The sequence below is a fragment of the Suricata suricatta genome, chromosome 10 (assembly GCF_006229205.1).
Source record: "Suricata suricatta isolate VVHF042 chromosome 10, meerkat_22Aug2017_6uvM2_HiC, whole genome shotgun sequence".
In the NCBI taxonomy this organism is placed as follows: domain Eukaryota; kingdom Metazoa; phylum Chordata; class Mammalia; order Carnivora; family Herpestidae; genus Suricata; species Suricata suricatta.
This window is the reverse complement of record NC_043709.1, coordinates 99592414-99613691: the sequence shown is the minus strand read 5'-3', so window position 1 is coordinate 99613691 and position 21278 is coordinate 99592414. Positions and strand designations below refer to the sequence as shown.

Here is a 21278-nt window from a genome sequence, read left to right as displayed (position 1 = left end):
TAATTATTTGATTTCTGGGTACTACCTCCTTAGACAAGCCTTCCTCAACACCCTTTCTGTATTTGTTTGTGTACTGGTTTACTGACAGCTTTGCCCTGTGGAACAACACTGTGCAATAGTGCAGCCACTGGCCATGTGAGGCTATGGAGCCCTTGATTTGAGTCTTGTCCAATTGGAGGTGTGCTGCAATTGTGAAAGATAACGCACCATGTTTCACAGACTTGGTGTGAGAAAATGAATGTAAAGTACTTACTGATAACTTTTTATATTGGGTGGTTTTGTAGTATGTTAATACCTCAATAACACTGCACAAAATTATGCTGATTACATGTTAAGTTAGTGTTCTGAACAATTTCACCTGTTTCTTTTTACTTTTTTTCTAAATGTGGCTACTAGAAAATTTAAAATTTCACACGTGGCCCACATGATATTTCTATTGGGTAGTGCTGTTCTCGAACAGAAGTGCTGCAACAGCAAAGTATTCTTTGTCTGGTTCAGTATGAAATGCCCAGAACCTAGGACAATGCCTTGCACAGATTAAAATTCAATATGTACTTGTGGAATAGAAACCTGGAAAGTGTTTTATTCCCTCTACTAATATTTATTGAGCGCCTACTCATTCCAGGCATTATTCTCGGTGCTCGGGATGTAGGAACAAAACAGATCAAAACAAAACTCCAAAATCCCACCTCTCATGCAGCTTAAAATTGGAATTCTTTATAGAAAGGCCAGATGTTGCCGGTTAATGCTGAGAATGGTATTGACCAGCCCTTATTTTCATCATCAGTGAGTGCTGAGATGGAATTAGACAAGTGGTTCTCAATGTTGACTGGATATTTAAAATTACCCAGGAAAGGTTTTAAAGACCACCAAAATCAGCATTTCTAGGGATAATGAACACTTTTTAAAAAAGTTTTTTTCTATTATGTGGGGACAGATGTCTATTTAGACACCAGCTATGAGACCTTGGTTAGATTATTAAGTCTCTCTGTTGGTTGATGAAGCTTGGCATAGTTATTCTTACATCTCCCTGATTGTGGGGGAATTAAATGAGATAGTTGAGAATGAGCTTGCTGACGGTGGGCCATTCAACATTGGCTTCTTTTACCATCTCCCCTCTCCATTGAAAAGAAAGGGGTTTCCTGTAGCAGATAGGCTTATTAATGAGTCCTCCGCAGTGGAAAAGGATATCTGAGGGCCATTTATTTATATTTCATTGGTACTCCATAGGAAAAACAAACATTCTGACCATTGGGTATTGCAAAGGAACAGAATTCACGATTGCTTATACCTGAAGAGAGAACAGAAAGCCAACATACCAATTCCTTTGCTCTTACCTACCTTTTCCCATTCTCTCATACACACCCCTTCTTCCTTCTGTGATCTACAAAAGTACCAGTTCCTTCATTTTGCATTCCCATTGGTGCTCTTGGTTTGGAGAGAGAGAGAGAGAAAAAAAAAGACTGCAGATTGCCTTCAGTTGCTGTAACTGAAGGGAAGCAGGCAAACATGGGGAGTTTCTCTGAGTACCAGAACTAATCAGACTAGAAAGGCAACTTCCATTGAAAGTGACATTGGAGGTGGGGATAAGGAGATGTTAGAAATATGACCTCCTCCCCTATGTATGTTTAGCCTTTTACCTTTGCTTCTTTCAGCAATATTGAGGTAGTCATCACCCCCCCCCCTTTACCAAGGAGGAAACTGAGATTCAAAGAGATTAGATTAATTAAGTTACTTAAAACCATTCTGCTAATAAAAACTAAAATCAGGATTCAGATTTTATCTGTAATTCATTAATGCTTTTAAAACAATTATTAAGTATGAATGTATAAAAGAATATTTAAGTATGTGTGTAGGGTATAAAGAATAATAATGTAATGAACACCCTTGTGGGTATACAACAGACAGTTTAAGGAAGTTTAAGGAAGAAGTCTTCTATGTGTCTCTCCCCATCTTATCTCACCCTGCTCATTGACACCTCTAAGAGAACCACTCTCTTTTTACATGTTATTCCATTGCTTTCTTCATATGTTTATAACCCTTCTAAACTATGTATTGTTTAATTTTGCATATTTTTGGATTTATATACATGGAATCATGCTGTTCACTTTTTTTTCTACAATCACTTTTTAGGCTCAGGCATACTCTGGCACAGCATCCGGCTGGCTTTCACTTGGATTGATTAGACCTCCAATAAGACTGCTCAATGCCTGTGTCCTTAGATACTGTCCATATCAATTCTCTGCTCACAGGAGTCTGTTTATAAAATCAGTTTTACTGCTGTATTTAATTGTATGGGTATGTCACACTTCTGGCTGTTTTGCAGGTGATGGCATGTGTTTTTTATTTTTGTTTTGTTTTGTTTGTTTTTTGCTGGTTTCTTCTATCAAAAATGGTGCTACTATGAATGTCGTGCATATCCGCTAGCACATATATGCAGGGTTTCTAGAGAAGACACTGAAGAGGGAACTTGCTGGGTTCCAGGGTATGTGGATGCTTAACCTTATCAGATAATGCCAAATGCTTTTCTAAAACATTGGTATCAAAGTACTTTGTCGCCAGCAATATGTGAGTTCTAGTGGTTCCCCATCCTTCTTACCACTTTTTATTGTGTGGCTTTCTGTGTCCTAGTTTGGTAGATGGGTATCAGTATCTTAATGTACTTTGACTTGCATTTTGATGATTATTAATGAGATTGAGTCTTTTTTCATATCATTGGCCATTGTGTTTCCTCTTCTGTGAAGTGCCTGGTTCTGATTTTTTTGGCTTAAATATTTTTATTGTGCTGTCTTTCATACTGATTTGTAGAATATTTTACATTCTACGATATATAAAATATATAAATATAAATGATATATACATATAATTATTTATAAATAAATGCAAACTATTTAAAGGATTTACTAATCCTTTGCCAGTTGTATGTACTGCAAATACTTTCTCCTAGTTGTTGGCTTGCCTACTTTTTAAATGTACTTTATTTTTTAGAGCTGTTTTAGGTTTATGGAAAAATTGAACAGAAAGTAGACTTCCCATATACTTACTGCCTCCCCCTCCATGATTTCTCATCTTATTAACTCTTGCTTGTTGTATGGTTGTTACAACTGATGGACCAATATCAATACATTATTATTAGCTAGGCCCATACTTTACATCAGTGTTGCTCTTTATGTTGTGTAGTTGCTTGATTTTGATAAATGCATAATGTATCCGCCCTCACAGTGTCATACAAAATAGTTTTGCTGACCTCAAAGTGCCCTGTGCTCCATCTAATCATCCTTCTTCCCTGTCTCCCTGAACCCCTGGCAACCAAGTTTTTATTGTGTGTAGTTTTGCCTTTTCCAGAATATTGTGTAGTTGGACTCCTACAGTATTGTAGCCTTTTCAGATTGACTTCTTTCACTTAATAATATACCTTTAAGTTTCCTCCATCTCTTTTCCTGGCAAGCTTCCTTCCTTTTAATGCTGAATAATGTTCCATTTTCCAGATGTACTGCAGTTTATCCATTCACCTTCAGGAGAGCATCTTGGATGCTTCCAAGTTTTGACCATTATGAATAAAAATGCTATAAGTGTCCTCATGAAAGGTTTTTTTTTTTTTTTTGCTATTTTTTAATGATTATTTATTTTTGAGAGAGAGCGCGCGCACGCCTGCACACACGAATGGGGGAGGGGCAGAGAGAGAGAGAGGGACAGAGGATCTGAAGCAGGCTCTGTGCTGACAGCAGAGAGCCTAATGAGGGGCTTGAACTCATGAACCATGATGTCATGACCTGAACCAAAGCTGTACACTTAACTGACTGAGCAATGCAGGCACCCCTTGACTTTTAATTTTTTTATTTATGTATTTATTTTTTGAGGTACAGTTGACATATAACATATTAGTTCCAGGTGTAAAATATAATGATTTGACATTTGTATACACTGCAAAATGGTTATTACGGTAAGTCTAGTTTTCCTCCCCCCACTCCCCTCATCACCATATACAGTTACATCATCTACAATACAGTATTACTGACTATGGTCACTGTGCCCTACGCTATATTCCCATGACTTATACCTTTTAGGACTAAAAGTTTATATCTCTTAACCCCCTTCTCCTATTCCACCCACAACCCCCCATCAGCTCCCTTTCTCTCTGGTAACTACCAATCCATTCTCTTTGTGAGTTTTGTTTGTTCATTTGCTTTGTTTCTTATTTCTATTTTTTTCAAGTTTTTATTTAAATTACAGTTAACATACAGTGTAATATTAGTTTTACGTAGAACTTAGTGATTCATCACTTACATATAATACCTGGTGCTCATCATAACAAATGCCCTCCTTAGTCCCCATCACCCATCTAGCCCATCCCCTACCACTTCCCCTCCAGCAACCTTCAGTATATTCTCTACAGTTATGAGTCTGGCAAGATTTTTTTTTTATGATGGAGTAGTAGTAGATACTATCTATATCTATATTTAAGTTTATTTTATTTGAGAAAGAGAGAGCACATGGGAAGGCAGAGAGAGAGAGAATCCTGAGTGGGCTCTGCACTGAAAGTACAGAGGCTCAGATGTGGAGTGCACACTCAGGAATTGTGCAATCATGACCTGAGCTGAAACCAAGAATCAGGCACCTAACCCACGCACCTGTATCAATATCTGTATCTAATCATCTATATCTAATCTATCTCTATCTTTATTTTTAAATGTTTTTATTTATTTTTGAGAGACAGAAAGAGACAGCGTGAGCAGGGGAGGGTCAGAGAGAGAAGGAGTCACAGAATCTGAAGCAGGCTCCAGGCTCTGAACTAGCGGTCAGCATAGAGCCTGATGTGGGGCTTGAACCCACAAACCGTGAGATGGTGACCTGATCCGAAGTCGGACGCTTAATGGACTGAGCCACCCAGGCGCCCCTCTCTATCTCTATTTTTATCTATATATCTGTCATGTCTTCTTTGTCCACTCATCCATCAGTGGACACTTAGATTGCTTCCATATCTTGGCTATTGTGAATAATGTTGCAATGAACCTAGGGGTGCATATAGCTCTTTGAATTCATGTCTTCTTTTTCTTTGGATATATACCCAGAAGTAGAAATGCTGGTACTATTTTCAGTTTTTTGAGGAACTTCCATTCTGTTTTCCATAGTGGCTGCATCAATTTGCATTCCCACCAAAAGCACATGATAATTTTTTTTTTCTCCACAGCCTCACTAATAATTGTTATTTCTTGTCTTTTTGATACTAGCCCTTCTGGCAGGTGTGAGGATTGTGGTTTTGATTTGCATTTCCCTGACGATGAGTGATGAGCATCTTTACATGTGGCTGTTGGCCATCTGCATGTCTTCTTTGGAAAAATGTCTTTTTAAATCCTCTGCCCATTTTTTAATGGAGTTTTTGGGTTTTTTTTTTTTATTGACTTTTATGAGTCATCATATATATTGGATATAACTCCTTATCGGATATGTGATTTGCAAATATCTTAGCCCATTCGGGAGGTTGTCTTTTCATTTTGTTGATGGTGTCCCTTCTTTCATTGATCAATGTATCTGCTTAATGCAAATACCATACTGTTTTGATTTCTATGGCTTTACAATATAGTTTTAAATCAGGAAGTGTGGTGCCTCCAGCTTCATTCTTCTTTCTCAAGATTTTGTTAGTTATTTAGGACCTTTTGTGGTTCTAGACAAATTTGAGGATTCTTTGTTCTGTTTCTGTGAAAAGTGCCATTGGAATTTTGATAGGGATTGAACGGAATCTGTAGATTGCTTTAGGTAGTATGGACAATTTAACAATATTAATTCACTCCATGAACATGGAATATCTTTCTATTTATTTGTATTTTCTTCAGTTTCCTTCATCAACGTCTTATTGTTTTCAGTTAGAACTAATATCTTCATGATATTGAGTCTTCCTAACCATAAACATGGAAAACCTCTCCATTTGTTTAGGTCACCTTTGATTTCTTTCATCAAAGTTTCATAGTCTTGGGGATGTTAGTGTAAACAGTGTTTTTTTTTTTTAATTTCAAATATCAGTTGTTTGTTGCTGGTATATAGAAAATCAAATGACTTGGTTTACTTATCTTGCACTTTGCAATCTTGCTATAATCTTGGCTTGTCTACACCCTATATTGTCTTTAGGTAAGCAAGAGTACTTAATTAAAAATAGGTGAATTCAAAGTGTGCACTTTTGTCTTGTTGAAGAAATTCCCTGCTCTGAACACAGATTTGTCTTCTAAAATTTTTATAATTTTGTCTTTTATCAGTTCTGAAAAATTCTCTGAGCCATTTTGTCTTTATATTCTGCCATATTCACAGTCTCCTTTTGACTCTAATTAGATATGTGTTAGATCTCACTCTATCCTGATTGTTCCTAATCCTTGAACACATTTTTCATCTCTATCTCTTTGTGCTAGTTGCTGGATTATTTCTGCAAACCTGTCTCTTCCAGTTCACTGGTCCTCTCTTTGGCTATGTATAATCTTTTATTAAGCCCATTCATCAAGGTTTAAGTTTCAGTTTTTATATATGTTTTTGTTTTTTCAAGTTATAATTGATTTATTTTTAAATCTCATTATTTGCATGATATCTTATACTTTATTTATATTTTTAGTCTTTCTTATTTTTTTAAGTGTGTCACACATGATTGTTTTTCCATTTTTACCTGATAGTTTTCATTTTCAGAGATTTTGAGGGGGAAGTTTCTGATTCTGGTGTCTATAGTCTCTGCTAGTTCTCACAGTACCTTATTTTTGTGTGTGTTTTCAATTTTACTGTAAGGTTAGTAGTCTTATCTTGCAGAAAAGGAAACTGAGCTTGAGAGAAGACAAATAGCTTGTCAGGGTCACACTACTAGCCTGTAGCAGAGTGAGAATTCTAGTGAAAATCCGAATCTAGAGTCAAGTACTTTTTTCTATTCTGTGATGCTTTAAAGACCCTTGATGGATGAATTCTTTCATAAATCATTCCACAAGTGTTTATTGAGAGCTAACTTTGGGCCAAGCATTGTCCTCAGTGTTCGGACACAGTGTGCATAGTTTAGTGAGGGACGTAAACATGTAAATAGATACATGACAATAGGGCATGGTAAGTGTAGTAATTAAGGTAGAAACAACATTCTATGGGAATCTAGAGAAAGTTTTCTTAAGATGTTACTGCTTATATACATGTTCGTGCTTCCATGGCAAGCCAGTCAGCTATAGTCCCATCAATTATTTATATTTTTTCATTATTTATATTTTTTTCAAAGTGAATGATGTCTCCCTGGGGTTATGCAAAGACGCTGTGTGGTGAGCTGGAAGGAAGGCATTTCAGGCAGAAGGAATAACTTTTGCAAATGCATTGGATAAATCTGAATCAATGGGGACAGAACTCTAGAAATCAGCTACTCTAACTCTTAAATGATGCATAAATATACTTTTTATTGTGGAGAATTTAGTGCCTAATTTATGGAATAAATTCTTGCTTTCCGAATGTTTCTGTCTATTAGCAACTATATCCAGGCACCATCAGAATAAAGACATGGTCTTATTTTTTATTTGGAGACATTTGGAGGGGAAATGCAATATAATCTTCCCATCTAGTTTTACGGAAGAACACAAAAGAGGTCAGACATCATCTGATGGCAGCATGGTACAGTAAAAAGATATTTGGTGACATATATTCTTAACTCAGGTTTGCTACTGCTGTGTTATCTTGGACGGGTCACTTGGATAGCCTTCTTAACTTTCCTTTCTCCATTTGTAAAATGAGGGCATTTGATTACAGATTTCTTAAGGTCGCTTACAGCATAATAATTATCCAAATACCACTTATGAGAAGTCCAGAAGGGTCTCCCCCAAAGCCATGCACTAAGTCCATTAGAAAATGGCTCAAAGCATCTGGGCTTTCAGGCTCAAGCTCCTGCCCCTCCCTCAAGCCCTAAGGATGGCCAGGGTCTCCTTCCTCTACCTTCACCAGGGACATAGCCTGGTGGGCAGGACTCCAGAGAGGACTGCATCAGTGAGATGAAAGCTGGCCCTCCCAAGTGGCTGGCTGTGTTCACGCTGCTAATGGGTCTCCTGAGTCCAGGCTTGGCTGTGAGGTTAAGCAGGAGGCTACTCTTTTCTTTTCTGTCCAGGCATTCTGGTCTTCCTCACATACCAAAGGGCCTTTAAGGGCAGAAACTTAGCTAGAAGTAGCCATGGGAGAGATGCTGCATTTGCCTAAGCTCTGTGCAGTGATCGTAGACTAATGTCTTAGCTGGCGGATGTGAGGAGCCTAGCAACTGCCTCTTCCTCCCAGCTCTCTGTGGTGCTCTGACAGGCCTAATTGCCAAACGTGTTGTGTTCTACAGAGAATCCCCAAAGATTTATTTTCTCTCTTCTCATCACACCCTCTCTGTGCATTAATGCATTTGTTTTTTTTTTAAGGTTTATTTATTTATTTATTTATTTATTTATTTATTTATTTATTTATTTTTCCTCCATAATATTTTATTGTCAAATTGTTTTCCATACAACACCCAGTGCTCTTCCCCTTAAGTGCCCTCCACCATCACCACCACCTCTTTCCCCCCCACCCCCGTCCCCCTCAACCCTCAGTTCATTCTCAGCATTCAATAGTCTCTCAAGTTTTGCATCCCTCTCTCTCCCCAACTCTCTCTCCCTCCTCCGCTACCCCCATAAGAGAGACCTAATGCATTTGTTTTGAACTCTCAGTTGTTCTGGCTTCTGGGAAGGGATTTTGGAGCCTTCAGGGGAGGAAGCTGTGATTTGATATCACCACACTTGAGCTTCATCCAACCCTGATCATGCACTTGGGTTTGTTTGTTTTTTTTAATTAACAGGGAAGAGGAAGAGACAAGGAGAAGCCAGCTGAGAAAATAGAAAAATAGCCTGTGATGTATGATTGAGGCGGGGTTGTTTGATGGAAGTGTGCCTTTCTGCAGAAGCTGAGTGGCCCTGGAGCAGGAGACCAGGGTGGCCTTGATGCCTGCTGAGAGCCCAGTGGCATTCTGCCCTGAACTTTGCCAATGAGAAGGATATCCAGGGCTCTGTCCAAGGTAATGAGACAGTGAATCTTGAGGGTCTGTTCTAATGAGCCCTGCAATGGGACCTGACCTATTATCCTTTAGCTCTCAGTAAAGGGGCAGGAAATATACTCCCCTGTGATGGATGGGTAAACCATGCATGTTGGGGTGGGGGCTTGTCTTGAGAAGAATGCAAAGTAGAGAAGAGGAAGGCACAGTGCTACCAGGGAGAGACACTGATTCAGGACATTTGATTGGAGATTTCACCTTGTGTGCACTTCTTTCCTCCATTCTGACATAGAAGCTACATGTCCGTATAATTGATGATGGGAATGTGTTGCTGTCTGATAGGTTTTGTAAAGACCTTCTTGCCTAAAATGAACTGTCTCTTTCATCTAGTTCCCCAGCACCCAGAAGTCTTCTGTCAATAGAGATTCATTTATTTGCACCCAAACATGTTCTTTTCTAGGCTTTCTCTTTGAAAATGCACTACCTTTGAGAGGAGAGGATGGACAGAGGAATTCTCTTGTGTGCATTTGCTGACTAGGAGGCATTCCTTCCGAAAGGAAGTGCCAGGGAGCAAGAGAACACTGGTCCCCTGGTGGGAGAGGAAGCCACTAGGAGAAAGAATGTGGTGGCACAGTGGGGAGAGTGGATGACCAACCAGGCAGAGATGCTGACATCCAAGCTCAACTTCTCCCTGATTAGGTTTTGGGGTGATGGTGGGATTTGGAGCTGACAGCCAAGAAAGAATTCTTGAAGACATCTTTGGTGCAAAAAAGATGATTTTATTAAAGCACAGAGACCCATAGGCAGAAAGAGCTGCACTGGGATTGTGAAGAGTGATTATATACCTTTGGGTTGGGAGGGGGTTAGGGACAGGGTGAGTATCTAAGGAATTTTGGTAGCAAGGTTTTCAGGACCTTAAGAGGCTAGCTGTTCTTAGGAAAATGTCATTTGTTACTATTTAGTAAAACCTTAGTCATGAGACCCTTCAGATGTATATCAGAGGGCCATAAGCTTGGAGTATGATTGCCAGAATATATCTTGAGGGAGTTGAGATAAAAGAAGTTTCCAAAGGAATTTTTATGTTAAAGTAGACTTACAGGATCCTAGGGGCCAGGATAATGTTAAGCCAAGACTCCCTTTTGCCCCCAGCAAAGTGTCATCATCCTGGCAGCTAAGCTTCTAGGGGAAGGTCACTGCCTGTTTCAAGGACTTGTCAATGGGCTATTGGCAAAAAGGAAATTTAATTTTTCATTTTCCTTTGTTTCCCACATTACCATGGCAGGCACTTAAACCCCCTTATATCTTGGTGAGGGTGATACTAGGGCTCCAGGCAATAGTCTATAGGTTTCTGGATATTAGACTATGGATAAGATTGCCTTTTTCTTGCAGTTTACTAAGTTATTCATAAACTGAAGGAGACTCCTGTCCTGCATGACTGTGATCTCTATCAGCCAACCATTTGCTTTCTCTCCTTTCCCCTGCTCTTGGGCAGCCAGGATCTTTGAGGACTATCACATTTATCCCACCTTGGTGAGAGGGTGCTGTTAGCCTATACTTCACCCTCAGCTTGCCTTATGCTCCCTCATCAGCCCAGGCAGCTGAGAGTCAGCTCAAATCTTTGAGGACAAGTACTAGGGATTCCTCCTCCTTCAATCTGCCCCTTTGCCTTCCCTTCCTTCCTTTAGCAAATATTTAAGTGACTACTATGTGTGAGATACCATGTTAGGCTTGGGATTCTGAAATAAGACTCATATTTTATTATTAAGGAGTCTCATAGTCTGGCAGTTAAAGCAGATGTAAGACAACCTTGTACAACAAACTTTTGCAGGTGCTGTGGTCAGAGTAAGTATGAAGCATGTGGTACTGGGAAAGTTACACATGCAGTGGTTATGGAGACTTCATGGAGAATGTGGCACTTTGGCTGGGGCTTGCCCTTGGGTAAATTCACCAGGTGAATGACAGGGACTTGGAATGGAGGAAGGTGACAAGTAGGTGATGAAAGAACATTCCAAGCAGAAACAGCAGGAGCAGAAATGCTGAGATGTGAACCAGCAAGGTGTCTGTATTCATAATTGCTGGAGCCAAATGGTCAGGGCCAAGGCCATGACAAGGGACGAGGCTGGGAGAGTTTGCATGCCAGGACATCCATGCCCTGTGAAGTCACTGAGGAGATTGAAGCAGTGCAGCAACAAAATCAGATGTTCATGTTTAATTTCTGAGGTCTTGGGCAGTAGAGGATGGATTGGGGAGGGGCAAGATAGTGCTTAGGAAACCATTGCTTAGGGACAGGTGCCTAGCTAAGGATATGGTGAGCAGAGTCTTGGAGGGATATCTTCATTCTCACACAATTATGCTACTCATGGTAGGAAATCATAAATGATAATTTGCAAGTTTCTGAAAATATTTTCATTCAGTGCTGTAAGTGGGAGGTTGTGCTTACTGTAGTCAGCTTGTGTTGAATGATCCAGGTTTATCACAAAAGTACCTCCCTGTGACAACATACGAAGAAGCATCCTTCATTAGAAGCAGCCTATAGCTAATCCCATTGTCTCTACAAGGAGGATGATATGCCCTGCCCCCATCCCAGACCTCAGCAAATGCACGATTGTCTCTGCAGGCGGTCCCAGCTCAGTCCAGGCTCTTGTGACTGTGGATGCCATGATGTTAACACATGACTAGGCACTGTGGGACACCTAGATGAACCAGCTGGGGGGAGAAGTCTTGAGGGGCTTCATGTTTGTTGCCATAAGACTCTTGCTGAGAGGAGATAAGAATTCACAAAAAATTAGGAAGGATACATAAACATCAAGGACATAAAAGAAAGCTAAGTTCATGGCAGGAAGAGATTAATTCCAAAGGAGGGGATGGCATTAGAATGTGGCTCCTATTCTGGCTGCACATTACTCGCTTGGGGAGCTTTTTAAAAAATACAGGCTTCTAGGCCCCACACTAAGGAGTCTGGGGTCAAGATGAAGATTCTATATTTTAAGAGCTTTTCAGCAAATTCGAAACCCCTAGACTGCGTGATCTGTGCTTAGCACACTGCCTGACACAGAGATGTGGTCAGTAAATATGTTGAAAATTAATGCATCACTGAAGTCCATCCCAATTCTGTGATTCCATGTATCCTCCTGGTCTGGGGAGGCAGGACCTAGATGTTCATGGAAGAATCCTTGAGACCAAGTCATAGGAATCAGCAACTGGAATAGTTTGGTACCTTTTAGTTCTTTTGCCTGAATGTTGGGGATATGGGTGAGGGGGGAGCAGCTGGGTTTCAGCTTTCCCATCTTCCTTGAATCAGATTTTAAGCCAAACTCAGCTTTTGTTTGAGAAAGATGAGTTGGCTTTTGCAAAGTAGAGATGGAATTTGCCTTTTTCTTTTGCTGAGAAAACAAAACAAGTGTGTGAACCTAAGACTCTGTAGCTCAGAAGACAGAGGCACAAGAGAGGTGGAGGAGGGGCCCAGGGCCAGGATTTGAGACTCCAGGCAGAAGACCAGCCAGCCTTCTCACCATGTATGTGGATGCAGTGTGTAGACCCTCTGGATCTATCACCCAGTGGCAACAAGCACAGCTGGAGACCCCAGGGGAATCCCAAGATTCGAATGTGGGCCCAGATGTGGGGGACTCTTAGCAACCTGAGCCCACTTGTGAACACAGGAGTCTCCTAGCAACTTGAACCCACTTGTGAACACAGGGGTTCCCCTCCCTTCTTTTGATCTGCACAATGCAGTGTCGGCACTCTGAGGCTCTGAGTCCAGGTCCCTTGACAGTGTCTTCTCACATCTAATTCTGTTTCAGGCTCTCAGGCAGAGAGCCCTCTTCCATTGTCACTGCCTTTCCCTGCTAGTGTTGCAATGAACTATTTAGAGTCTCTGTTGTAATATTGTTTTAAAATAATGGTATTAAAATTATAAAAGCAGTACATGTTTATATACGAAATTTGGAAAATAAAGGAGCTTCACAGTTCAATACTGGGTGTTGAGGAAGCCTCCAAATACAGTGATGTTCATAAAAAGGAGCCATGAAAGGGGCCTGGTGGCACCCTCAGATAACTTGCCTTTTTATCTCCTGGTTCTTCCAGGGGCTTTCTCCAGCTTTGGGCCAGTCCCCAGATTTTGGACAGCATTGGAATCACTGCCTATGCTACATACCCCTGGGAATAGAATCTTTTTTACACTGAGAACAGTAAATTTGGAAATAGAGCTCATGACTGTTAGAGATTCCCGTTATGTTACTCAGAGGTCAGTGAGGGACCACAGAACAGTGCCACAAAGCTCAGGATCTTAAAGGAAAAATTCTGCTTTGCCACTGTGAATATGGGCAATCACACCTTCTTCTTCCTGCCTCCTGGGGATGCTGCCATAGAATGAAATGTTGTTTTGGGCCATCGTGTGTTTCTTGAGGAAGCTGCTGGAGACAAACAAGCAGCAAGTTTGTAAACTTGTGAGACACACTGGTAGAGGTGGGCACAGATGTAGAGACCAACAGAAGGGTGGACAAGCCTGGGGCAGCTGGAACCTGTGCGGGTAGCATCTGTCTGTGAGCTGCCTCCTCTTTCTACCCCAGAATGCCACACAAATATAATTCTTTATGTGTGGTGTGGCATGACAAAGTTTGGGGATGCTGTTCTATACAATGGTTCTCAGTGTCGGTTCCAGGAGAGGATGAAGGGTGCACTCAGGATGCACTCCCAAGAGTTACTTGAATGAGTTTTGCAGACAGATAGGATGTTAGAGGTTACATCTTGCCCACCCACCAAGTCCATACACGTCTCTCACACAGGTGCTCATTAGGTGGACTCAGCACTTCCAGTGATGGAGAGCTTATTACCTCATAACAACTCCTGTTCCCGTTTTGGACATCTCTAAACTCTAGAAACTACCTCTATAAATTCCATGCTTTGACCTCATTCCATCTTCCAGATCATATAGAACAAGTTCATACGAGACATAAGCAATAGCATTTCTGATATCACCCCTCTCCTCAGGGGTTTTGCCTTCAGATCATATAAAACAAGTTCATACTGAGTCATGAGCAATAGCACTTCTGACATCACCCCTCTCCTCAGGGGTTTTGTTTTATTAATACACTTATTTAAGAATAGTTTTAGACTTGCAGAAAAACCAAGCAGATACTACTTCCCATCTACCACTCCATACCTCACACCCAGTTTCCCCTATTATTAAAAATCTTGTATTTGTAGAAAGAGCAGCTCAGCTTTTATTAGTTACAATAATGAACTGATAGTGATACATTTTTAAGTGAACTCCACATTTTAGGCAGATTTCCTTAATTTTCACTTAATGTCCTTTGTACACTCCAGGCTCCTATGCAGGATGTCACGTTACATTTCATTTTCATGTCCACTTAAGCTCCGCTGGGCTGTAACAGTTTCTCAGAGTTTGTTTGTTTTTGATGACCTTGCTAGTTTTGAGGAATATTGACCACGTATATTGTAGGATGCCTTTCTATCTGAATTTGTCTGTTTTTCTCATGATATGGTTGGGGTTATAGGCTTTGGGAGGAAGACCACTGACGTAAAATGCCATTTTCATCAAATTATATCAGACACGTACTATCTACATGCAGAAAATATTGATAGGTTGCTGATATTGACTAGGTTATCTAGCTGAGGTAGTGTTTGTCTGGTTTTCCCATAAAGTTGCTTTTGTTCCCTCCTTTCCATGTTATACTTTTGGGAAACCAGCCACTATGCACAGCTTAAGGAGTGGGAAATTGTGCTCCCATCCTCTGTGGTGGAGTATCCACGTAATATATTAGGTACTCTTCTGCATGGGAGATTTGTTTCTTTTCCCCTACCCTATGTCTTTATTAAATCATATATTTACCTCTGTATGGATTCACAGATAGTTACTGTAAACTTTGAATTACAATCTAACACTATTTTGTCTCTAAACTTGTTCGAGCTTTCGCCACTGGGAACTCTTTCAGTTGGTTCCTGTGCCCCTTTGACACACTCTCATCAATGTGGGGTTTGTTTTGTTTTTGAGCCCTTCCTTACTTTATGGCACGAGAAGATGCTCCAGGCTTATCTTGTACATTTTTTTCAGTCCTAGAATCAATCATTTCTCTAAGGAGCCTTGGTTCCTTTTACTCAAGAATGGTATTAAAAACCAAGTTGTGAGTGTTAGGGGCCCTTGTTTCTACTGGAGTGTTATTTCTTTTAAGACCTCTCAAGCTAATAAAGCAAAGAAGTGTGTGTGTGTGTGTGTGTGTGTGTGTGTGTGTGTGTGTCTATGTACACATGCACATATATTAATCCTTGAATATACACATATATATAAATATAACTATATATAACCATTTGTATGTACATTGAGTTAAACATGAGTTCCTACTGATGTCTCCAACTCTAATCTATTATCACATAGTGATAATGAGGATGTTGACCTTGATTATCTATAAACCTCCAGTCTAAAATTGGCTTACCCTTGGCACATACAAGGCCAAGGCTTTATGCATATGAACCCATTTAATCCTTATAACAACCCTATGAGGTTGGTACTGTTATCATCTCCATATCACATGAAGAAAGGTTAATAACTTGCCCAAGGTTAAACAACTAATGAGTAGTGGAGCTGGGATTTAAACTAAGGTCTGATGTCAGAGTTTGTATCTGTGATCATATTTTATGCCACATTGCTGCTAGAAGGGTCTTTCTGAAATACTACTCTGCATATATAACTCTCAGCTTTATAAACTGTCAGGATTCACTATTGCCCATTAGATAAAGACCAGTATCTTACCTTAGCATTCAGTACCTTCCACAATCCAGTGTACCCTCTGCTCCAGCTTAGCCAACATGAGCAGTAAAAACTCTCAGAGCATTCCCAGATATTGTCTCACTTAATGAGCACACTCTACCCTTCCTCCCAGACCAAGCAACACCCTTTCCACAAGCCTCCTCCCATCCTCCTGGGCAGACTGCATTTATAGTGATCTCTTCCTTCTTTGTTGACACTCAATCTTTTGCCCTTTGTTTGGTATTTAGTTGTGTTTGGTTAATATATTTTTTTTCTGTTCAGTCTCCCCAACTTGTTCCTAGTGCCAGCTGGTCATTGTTGATGATTGTTAGAAGTTTTAGTCCCCACAAACCTATTTGATGAGAAGTTGGGACTCTGAGATTTGTGATTGCAGAATTTGCTCAGATATCATCATTGTTCTTTCAATAGAGAATCAAATCCTGCATTAGTGTATGTTAGCCCATCAAATTAGTTTGGTCTGAGGCTATGAGCCATGCTCTATGCATCCCCTTCTCCCTCAGAGCATGTCCCTATTCTAGGAGGTCAAGATGGACTATCTTAATGGTTCCTATCATTATAGCTCTCTTAAAGGGCTTAGCTATTCTGGGTGATATTAAGCTAAAGTACTGTACCCAGTTCCTATTTCAATGTGGCCAGAATATGATATTGTACAGAGGTGGGTCTGGCACCAGCTGTTTCTCAGCTTCGGGTAAGTGTCATTCAGTTCTCTAAGAGAGGGCTGGAAGAAGAAACCCATGAGTTCTTCAAAGAGCAGAACCTGGATTCAAACTGTAGCCTGTTTTTGCTAAACTTTAGTCATTTCAGTGCCACATTCATGATTTTGCCATATCTCCATAACACTCACACTTTGTTTTTGTTCTTACCTTAAAGTTTAGTATCATTTTACATAGTAACAACTACAAATTTACAGGTTTAATGTGCTATAGTTTTAAAATGTATATTTAAATAATTGCATAACCATTAGATAATTATCTTGTATTATATACAATTATGTTACATACTTTCCTTATGCGCTTGCCACCCCTTTGGGGGACACATCCCTGCTGCTTTGGCCTTTTCCTCATGACCGCTTTCTAGATGTGAAGTCTCTTCTGATCATGTCACTGGTGTTCAGGCTGATCTCCTGTATTCCAGTGGGTTCCACTAGGGCACCTTCAGAGCCACTCTCAGGGCAGAAAGAGTCTCTGGGCAAGACTATGGGCATTTCCTTCTCTGTAGAAAGAGCAGCTCAGCTTTTATTTCTTCTCCTGTCCAGGGTGCCTAATTAAGATTTTATTTGAAGAAAGCGTTCTTTGGATTTTTTTTTAAAGTATGAAAACCACAGGACAATTCAATCCAGGATAAAAGCACTATTAGAAATAGCACTTGTTTCTATATGCATTCATTCATACATTCATTCAGTACTTCTTGAGTGTCTCTTAGCTCTTCCTAGCTTTGGGGTCAGGAGAGCTGGTTTCAAGTGTATCTTGATTGTGATAATAAAGCAAAACCTATATCTCAATAGCTTGAGGTGATAGCATGCTAAGCACTATTCCAATACTATTCTACTTGATATAGGTTGAGAGTAAGCCTTTGGTTCAAGTCCAGAAGTCATCTCTCAAGATCAAGAACCTCAGAGTGACTCGAATCTTGCCCAAGGTAGGAAGCGATACTTAGTGTCTTTTCTCTAAGGAAGGATGAGGGTAGGTAGGATAGCTTCCCAGCTACAGGATAGCTTTCCAGAGGCATTTTTGCCTCTGCATAATATGATGCATATGTTTTATCCACATCACCAATGCCTCATCTCCACACAATTTTATTTATTTATTTTTAATATAATTTATTGTCAAATTGGTTTCCATACAACACCCAGTGCTCATCCCAACAAGTGCCCTCCTCAATGCCCATCACCCCTTTCCCCTCTCCCCATCATCAACCCTCAGTTTGTTCTCAGTATTTAAGAGTCTCTTATGTTTTGTCTCCCTCCCTCTCTGTAACTTCCATACAATTTTAAATGTTGCTATTCATTAGTTAGACTACCTTTCATAATCAATCAATCAGTCATCAATGCATGGGGGCAGGGGTCCAAGTGAGGTCAAATCAATAATGCCAAGGAGATAGGAGCTTATGTTATACCAAGGAGGATGTACATTATGAAGCAGGAAGAACTTCCCCATATTAGGGTGGTAAGATATTGAAATTATGATAATAATGGGAAATACTTATGGAGTGATCTACTTGAGTTGCCTTATTTACCTCACAAAAGCCTTACGGGGTAGATCCTATTTTTGTCCCCATGGTAGTGATGAGATAACTAACGCTTAGAGGAAGCGTTGTATAACCCATTCAAGATCTACAGCTGTACGTGGCAGAGCAGGGATTCAAACCCACAACCTATATGCTTGACTACTCTACTTTTCTCTATAAGAGCTTTGAAAATAGAGAGGCTCCTGGGTGGCTCAGTCGGTCGAGCTTCCGACTTTGGCTCAGGTCATGATCTCACAGTCAGTGAGCTTAAGCCCTGTGTCAGGCTCTGTGCTGACAGCTCAGAGCCTGGAGCCTGCTTCAGATTCTTGTCTCCCTCTCTCTGCCCCTCTCCCACTTACACTATGTCTCTCTCTCTCAAAAATGAACAAACATTAACAAAATAGATTGTTTTGGCCTGGATTTGGTTTAGGCTCAATCTTGCTGTGATGGGAAAGCTGGGAGAAATGACTCCCTGAAGAAACAGATTTCTTGCCTGAGGTTTCTGTACCTTATCCACTTCCTTCTTATATAGAATACAAACACCAGCATTACTTCACTCCCTTTTGTGGATACCAAGGGGAAGAAGAACATGGTTAACTTCCCACACATCAGCAACAAAACCTTGCTAAAGCCACTCCTGCTGTATCAGGTAAGTACAGGTCAATGGACCTGGCCCTGAGCAGACAGGTCAAAGATGTGACTTCCGTCTAGAACCAAGTTTATGAAGGCCTAGGATGGTGGGAAAAGCACACTATCACCTGAAGATTTGGGTTCTAGTCCTGTTCTCACTCTTTAAAATGAATATAAACCTTATCGAATAAATCACTGAGCTTCTTGTATCAAAATGGGTTCTCTGTAGGATTGTCATGAGGATTCTTTGAGGAAAGGAAGAATGCAGTGTCTGATGTATAAATGGTAGAAGCATACAAAATAATTGTTTTCCTCCAATATCTCCTATTTCTTTTGTGTAAGGACCAAATGAGATGTGAAAAAGTACCAAGTTAAAGAGGTATTATAGGCACATGAGTTCACGTGTTTGTGTCCTTGGGAAAGTCACTTTTTCTAGTTAGAAACTGGCCTTCTCCAGAGAGGCAGTAAAAAAAAGAAAGAAAAGAAAAAGTTCCCATTTCTTCCTGCAGTAAGATGTCACTGAGGGGGCCAACTACATACACATAATAATGTGCACAGGCCTCTCAAAGAATCATGACATTGATTCCTTTGAGAGAAAGATTGAGAAAACCTAATGTCTCATAATTACCATTTTCTCCCTGGAGAAGAAAAGTCTGGCTGGATGTGTGTGTCCTTGGTCTGATAAATGGTTTGTGACACCCAGGAGAAGTCTAAGCAATCCTTTATTTCAAGTCTCTTTGTCTGGACAGGAGAATCAGACTCATGATCAGATGTCAGCTTCTAAGCTCAAGCCTTCAGAAATGCCTTTCCATTCAAGCATTAAAACTCAAGATCCCAAGCCAGAGGAGAAACCACCAAGAAAGCACAAGGTGCCTCTGACAGCAGCAGGTATGCCTCTGAAGTGGTAGCACGGCACAGTTCTAGATGGCCAAGATGTCACAAGATGAGCTGAGCTGGGAGGGCTAAGCTTCTAGGTGTTGGAGTAGCCAACTAAGGCAAAAAGCCAAAATGAAAGTAACAGTCAAGGTTTTCATCCCTTACTGTGATAATATAAGCAAGAAGCTAAGTAGGAGAAAGCACTGACTCCCCAGTGTTCCATTTCCCCCCACAGACTGGCACCAGACCAAGTCAGAGGTATCAGCACCGAGGGAACTGTCTCACTGCCTAGGGAGGTGTCACTTTATGCAGGAGGGCGTGAGAGAGGTGGAGAGGAAGAGCTAGGAGTGGCAAGGAGTGTACTGAGTACGAGTCAGCATAGGGGCAAGTGTCTTGATGCCTTACCTTCTCACCTTGATAAGAAGTTCTTGGAAGAAATACCTGAGGAAGGCCTCTGAATAAGCACTCCAGGGTTAGGAATGCAGATGTGTATAAGTGCATGGTCTATCAGGGAACCTGAGCTATTTACTGCAACTTTTCAGAGACTTCAGTACACTGGCTCTGCATCAGGGCTTGTGCGGGGAGGGCAGCTTTCCTCTGAGCCCTGCCAGGAAGCCCTTCATAATTATCCATGGTTGGTCCAGAAAGATTACACATCACTTTTTGGCCAGGAGCCTGACTCTTCACAAGGTTTAGAGATTCATCCTCTATTAGCATTCAAAGGAAGAGAACCAATACCCACTGTGCTGACACTCTCCAACGCTTGGAGCTTTGTACCTGCAGCTTTGAAATTGCTATCCTTCATCTTCTTAAACAGTCTGAGAAACCATCCAGGAGGATATCACTTCCATCCTGAGCTAGTTCTTGGCTTTCCAGAGCTGGCATCTGCCTCATAGTGCTCTTAGGTCTTGGCTCTGTCTTCTGAGCTAAGAATATGCCTTATTCAGCTTTCACATGGCTGCCCTTCATACAGGTCTTGTCTCTCATGTCTTTTTTCCTTCCAGCAATTCCCTCTCCAACTTTCCAGCAGTTTGTCAAATAATAATATGGTGGCTTCCCCACCATCCCCCAACCCCCAGCACTCTCTCTCAGCACTTTCTAGTTTATCTACTTAAAGTTTGATTCTTACCCCACCTGCCCCCAGACCAAACACCAAACAACTGATGGGATTTGGCCATCAGTGAAGGTTAGAGAAGAGTGAACACACATTCCTTCCTTATAGTCAGAGGCATTCATTGGCTCAGCTGCAGATTTGAGTGGGAATATCTCCTGGACCCCTTTAAAGTTGCATTTAGGGGCACCTGGGTGGCTCAGTTGGTTAAGCCTCCGACTTCGGCTCAGGTCATGATCTCACATTTGTGGGTTCAAGCCCCGCATTGGGCTCTGTGCTGACAGCTCAGAGCCTGGAGCCTGCTTCTGATTCTGGTCTCCCTCTCTCTCTGCCCATCCCTGCTCATGCTTTGTCTCTCTCTGTCTCAAAAATAAATAAAAAACATTAAAAAAAAAACTTAAAAAAAAAGTTGCACTTAAACTAACTTCTTGGTCCTTGAAGACATTATAGTTTGCAAACCCTCTCAGGATATACTATTTGTGTAGCCCCAAACCACATTAACTTGGAAACTGCTGTAACTACATACTATTGTTGACATTAGGTTTATGTTTGGAACTTTTACCCATGCTGCTGCAACTCATAGCTTTTTGAGGCCTAAATTCTCTCTTTCCCTTTCCTTGTGTTTCCCTCCTAATTTGTTGAAA

At 40.8% G+C, this 21278-nt stretch overlaps 1 protein-coding gene across 9 annotated transcripts in view; it reads left to right on the top strand.

Moving 5' to 3' along the window:
• The window catches only part of DYRK4 (dual specificity tyrosine phosphorylation regulated kinase 4), a 55116-nt gene that overhangs the window by 9180 nt on the left and 24658 nt on the right, over positions 1-21278 (top strand). For 8 of the 9 annotated variants that reach the window (XR_003914348.1, XR_003914347.1, XM_029954328.1 and 5 more), the window contains 3 exons: positions 17349-17429; positions 18550-18666; positions 19397-19535. Coding sequence is in view for 7 of the 9 variants with exons in the window: in XM_029954328.1 (XP_029810188.1) it covers positions 17349-17429; positions 18550-18666; positions 19397-19535 (337 nt within the window). In the remaining 2 variants the exon portion in view is untranslated. The remainder of the gene's footprint in view (positions 1-17348; positions 17430-18549; positions 18667-19396; positions 19536-21278) is intronic. The other variant, XM_029954334.1, reaches the window with a different exon arrangement.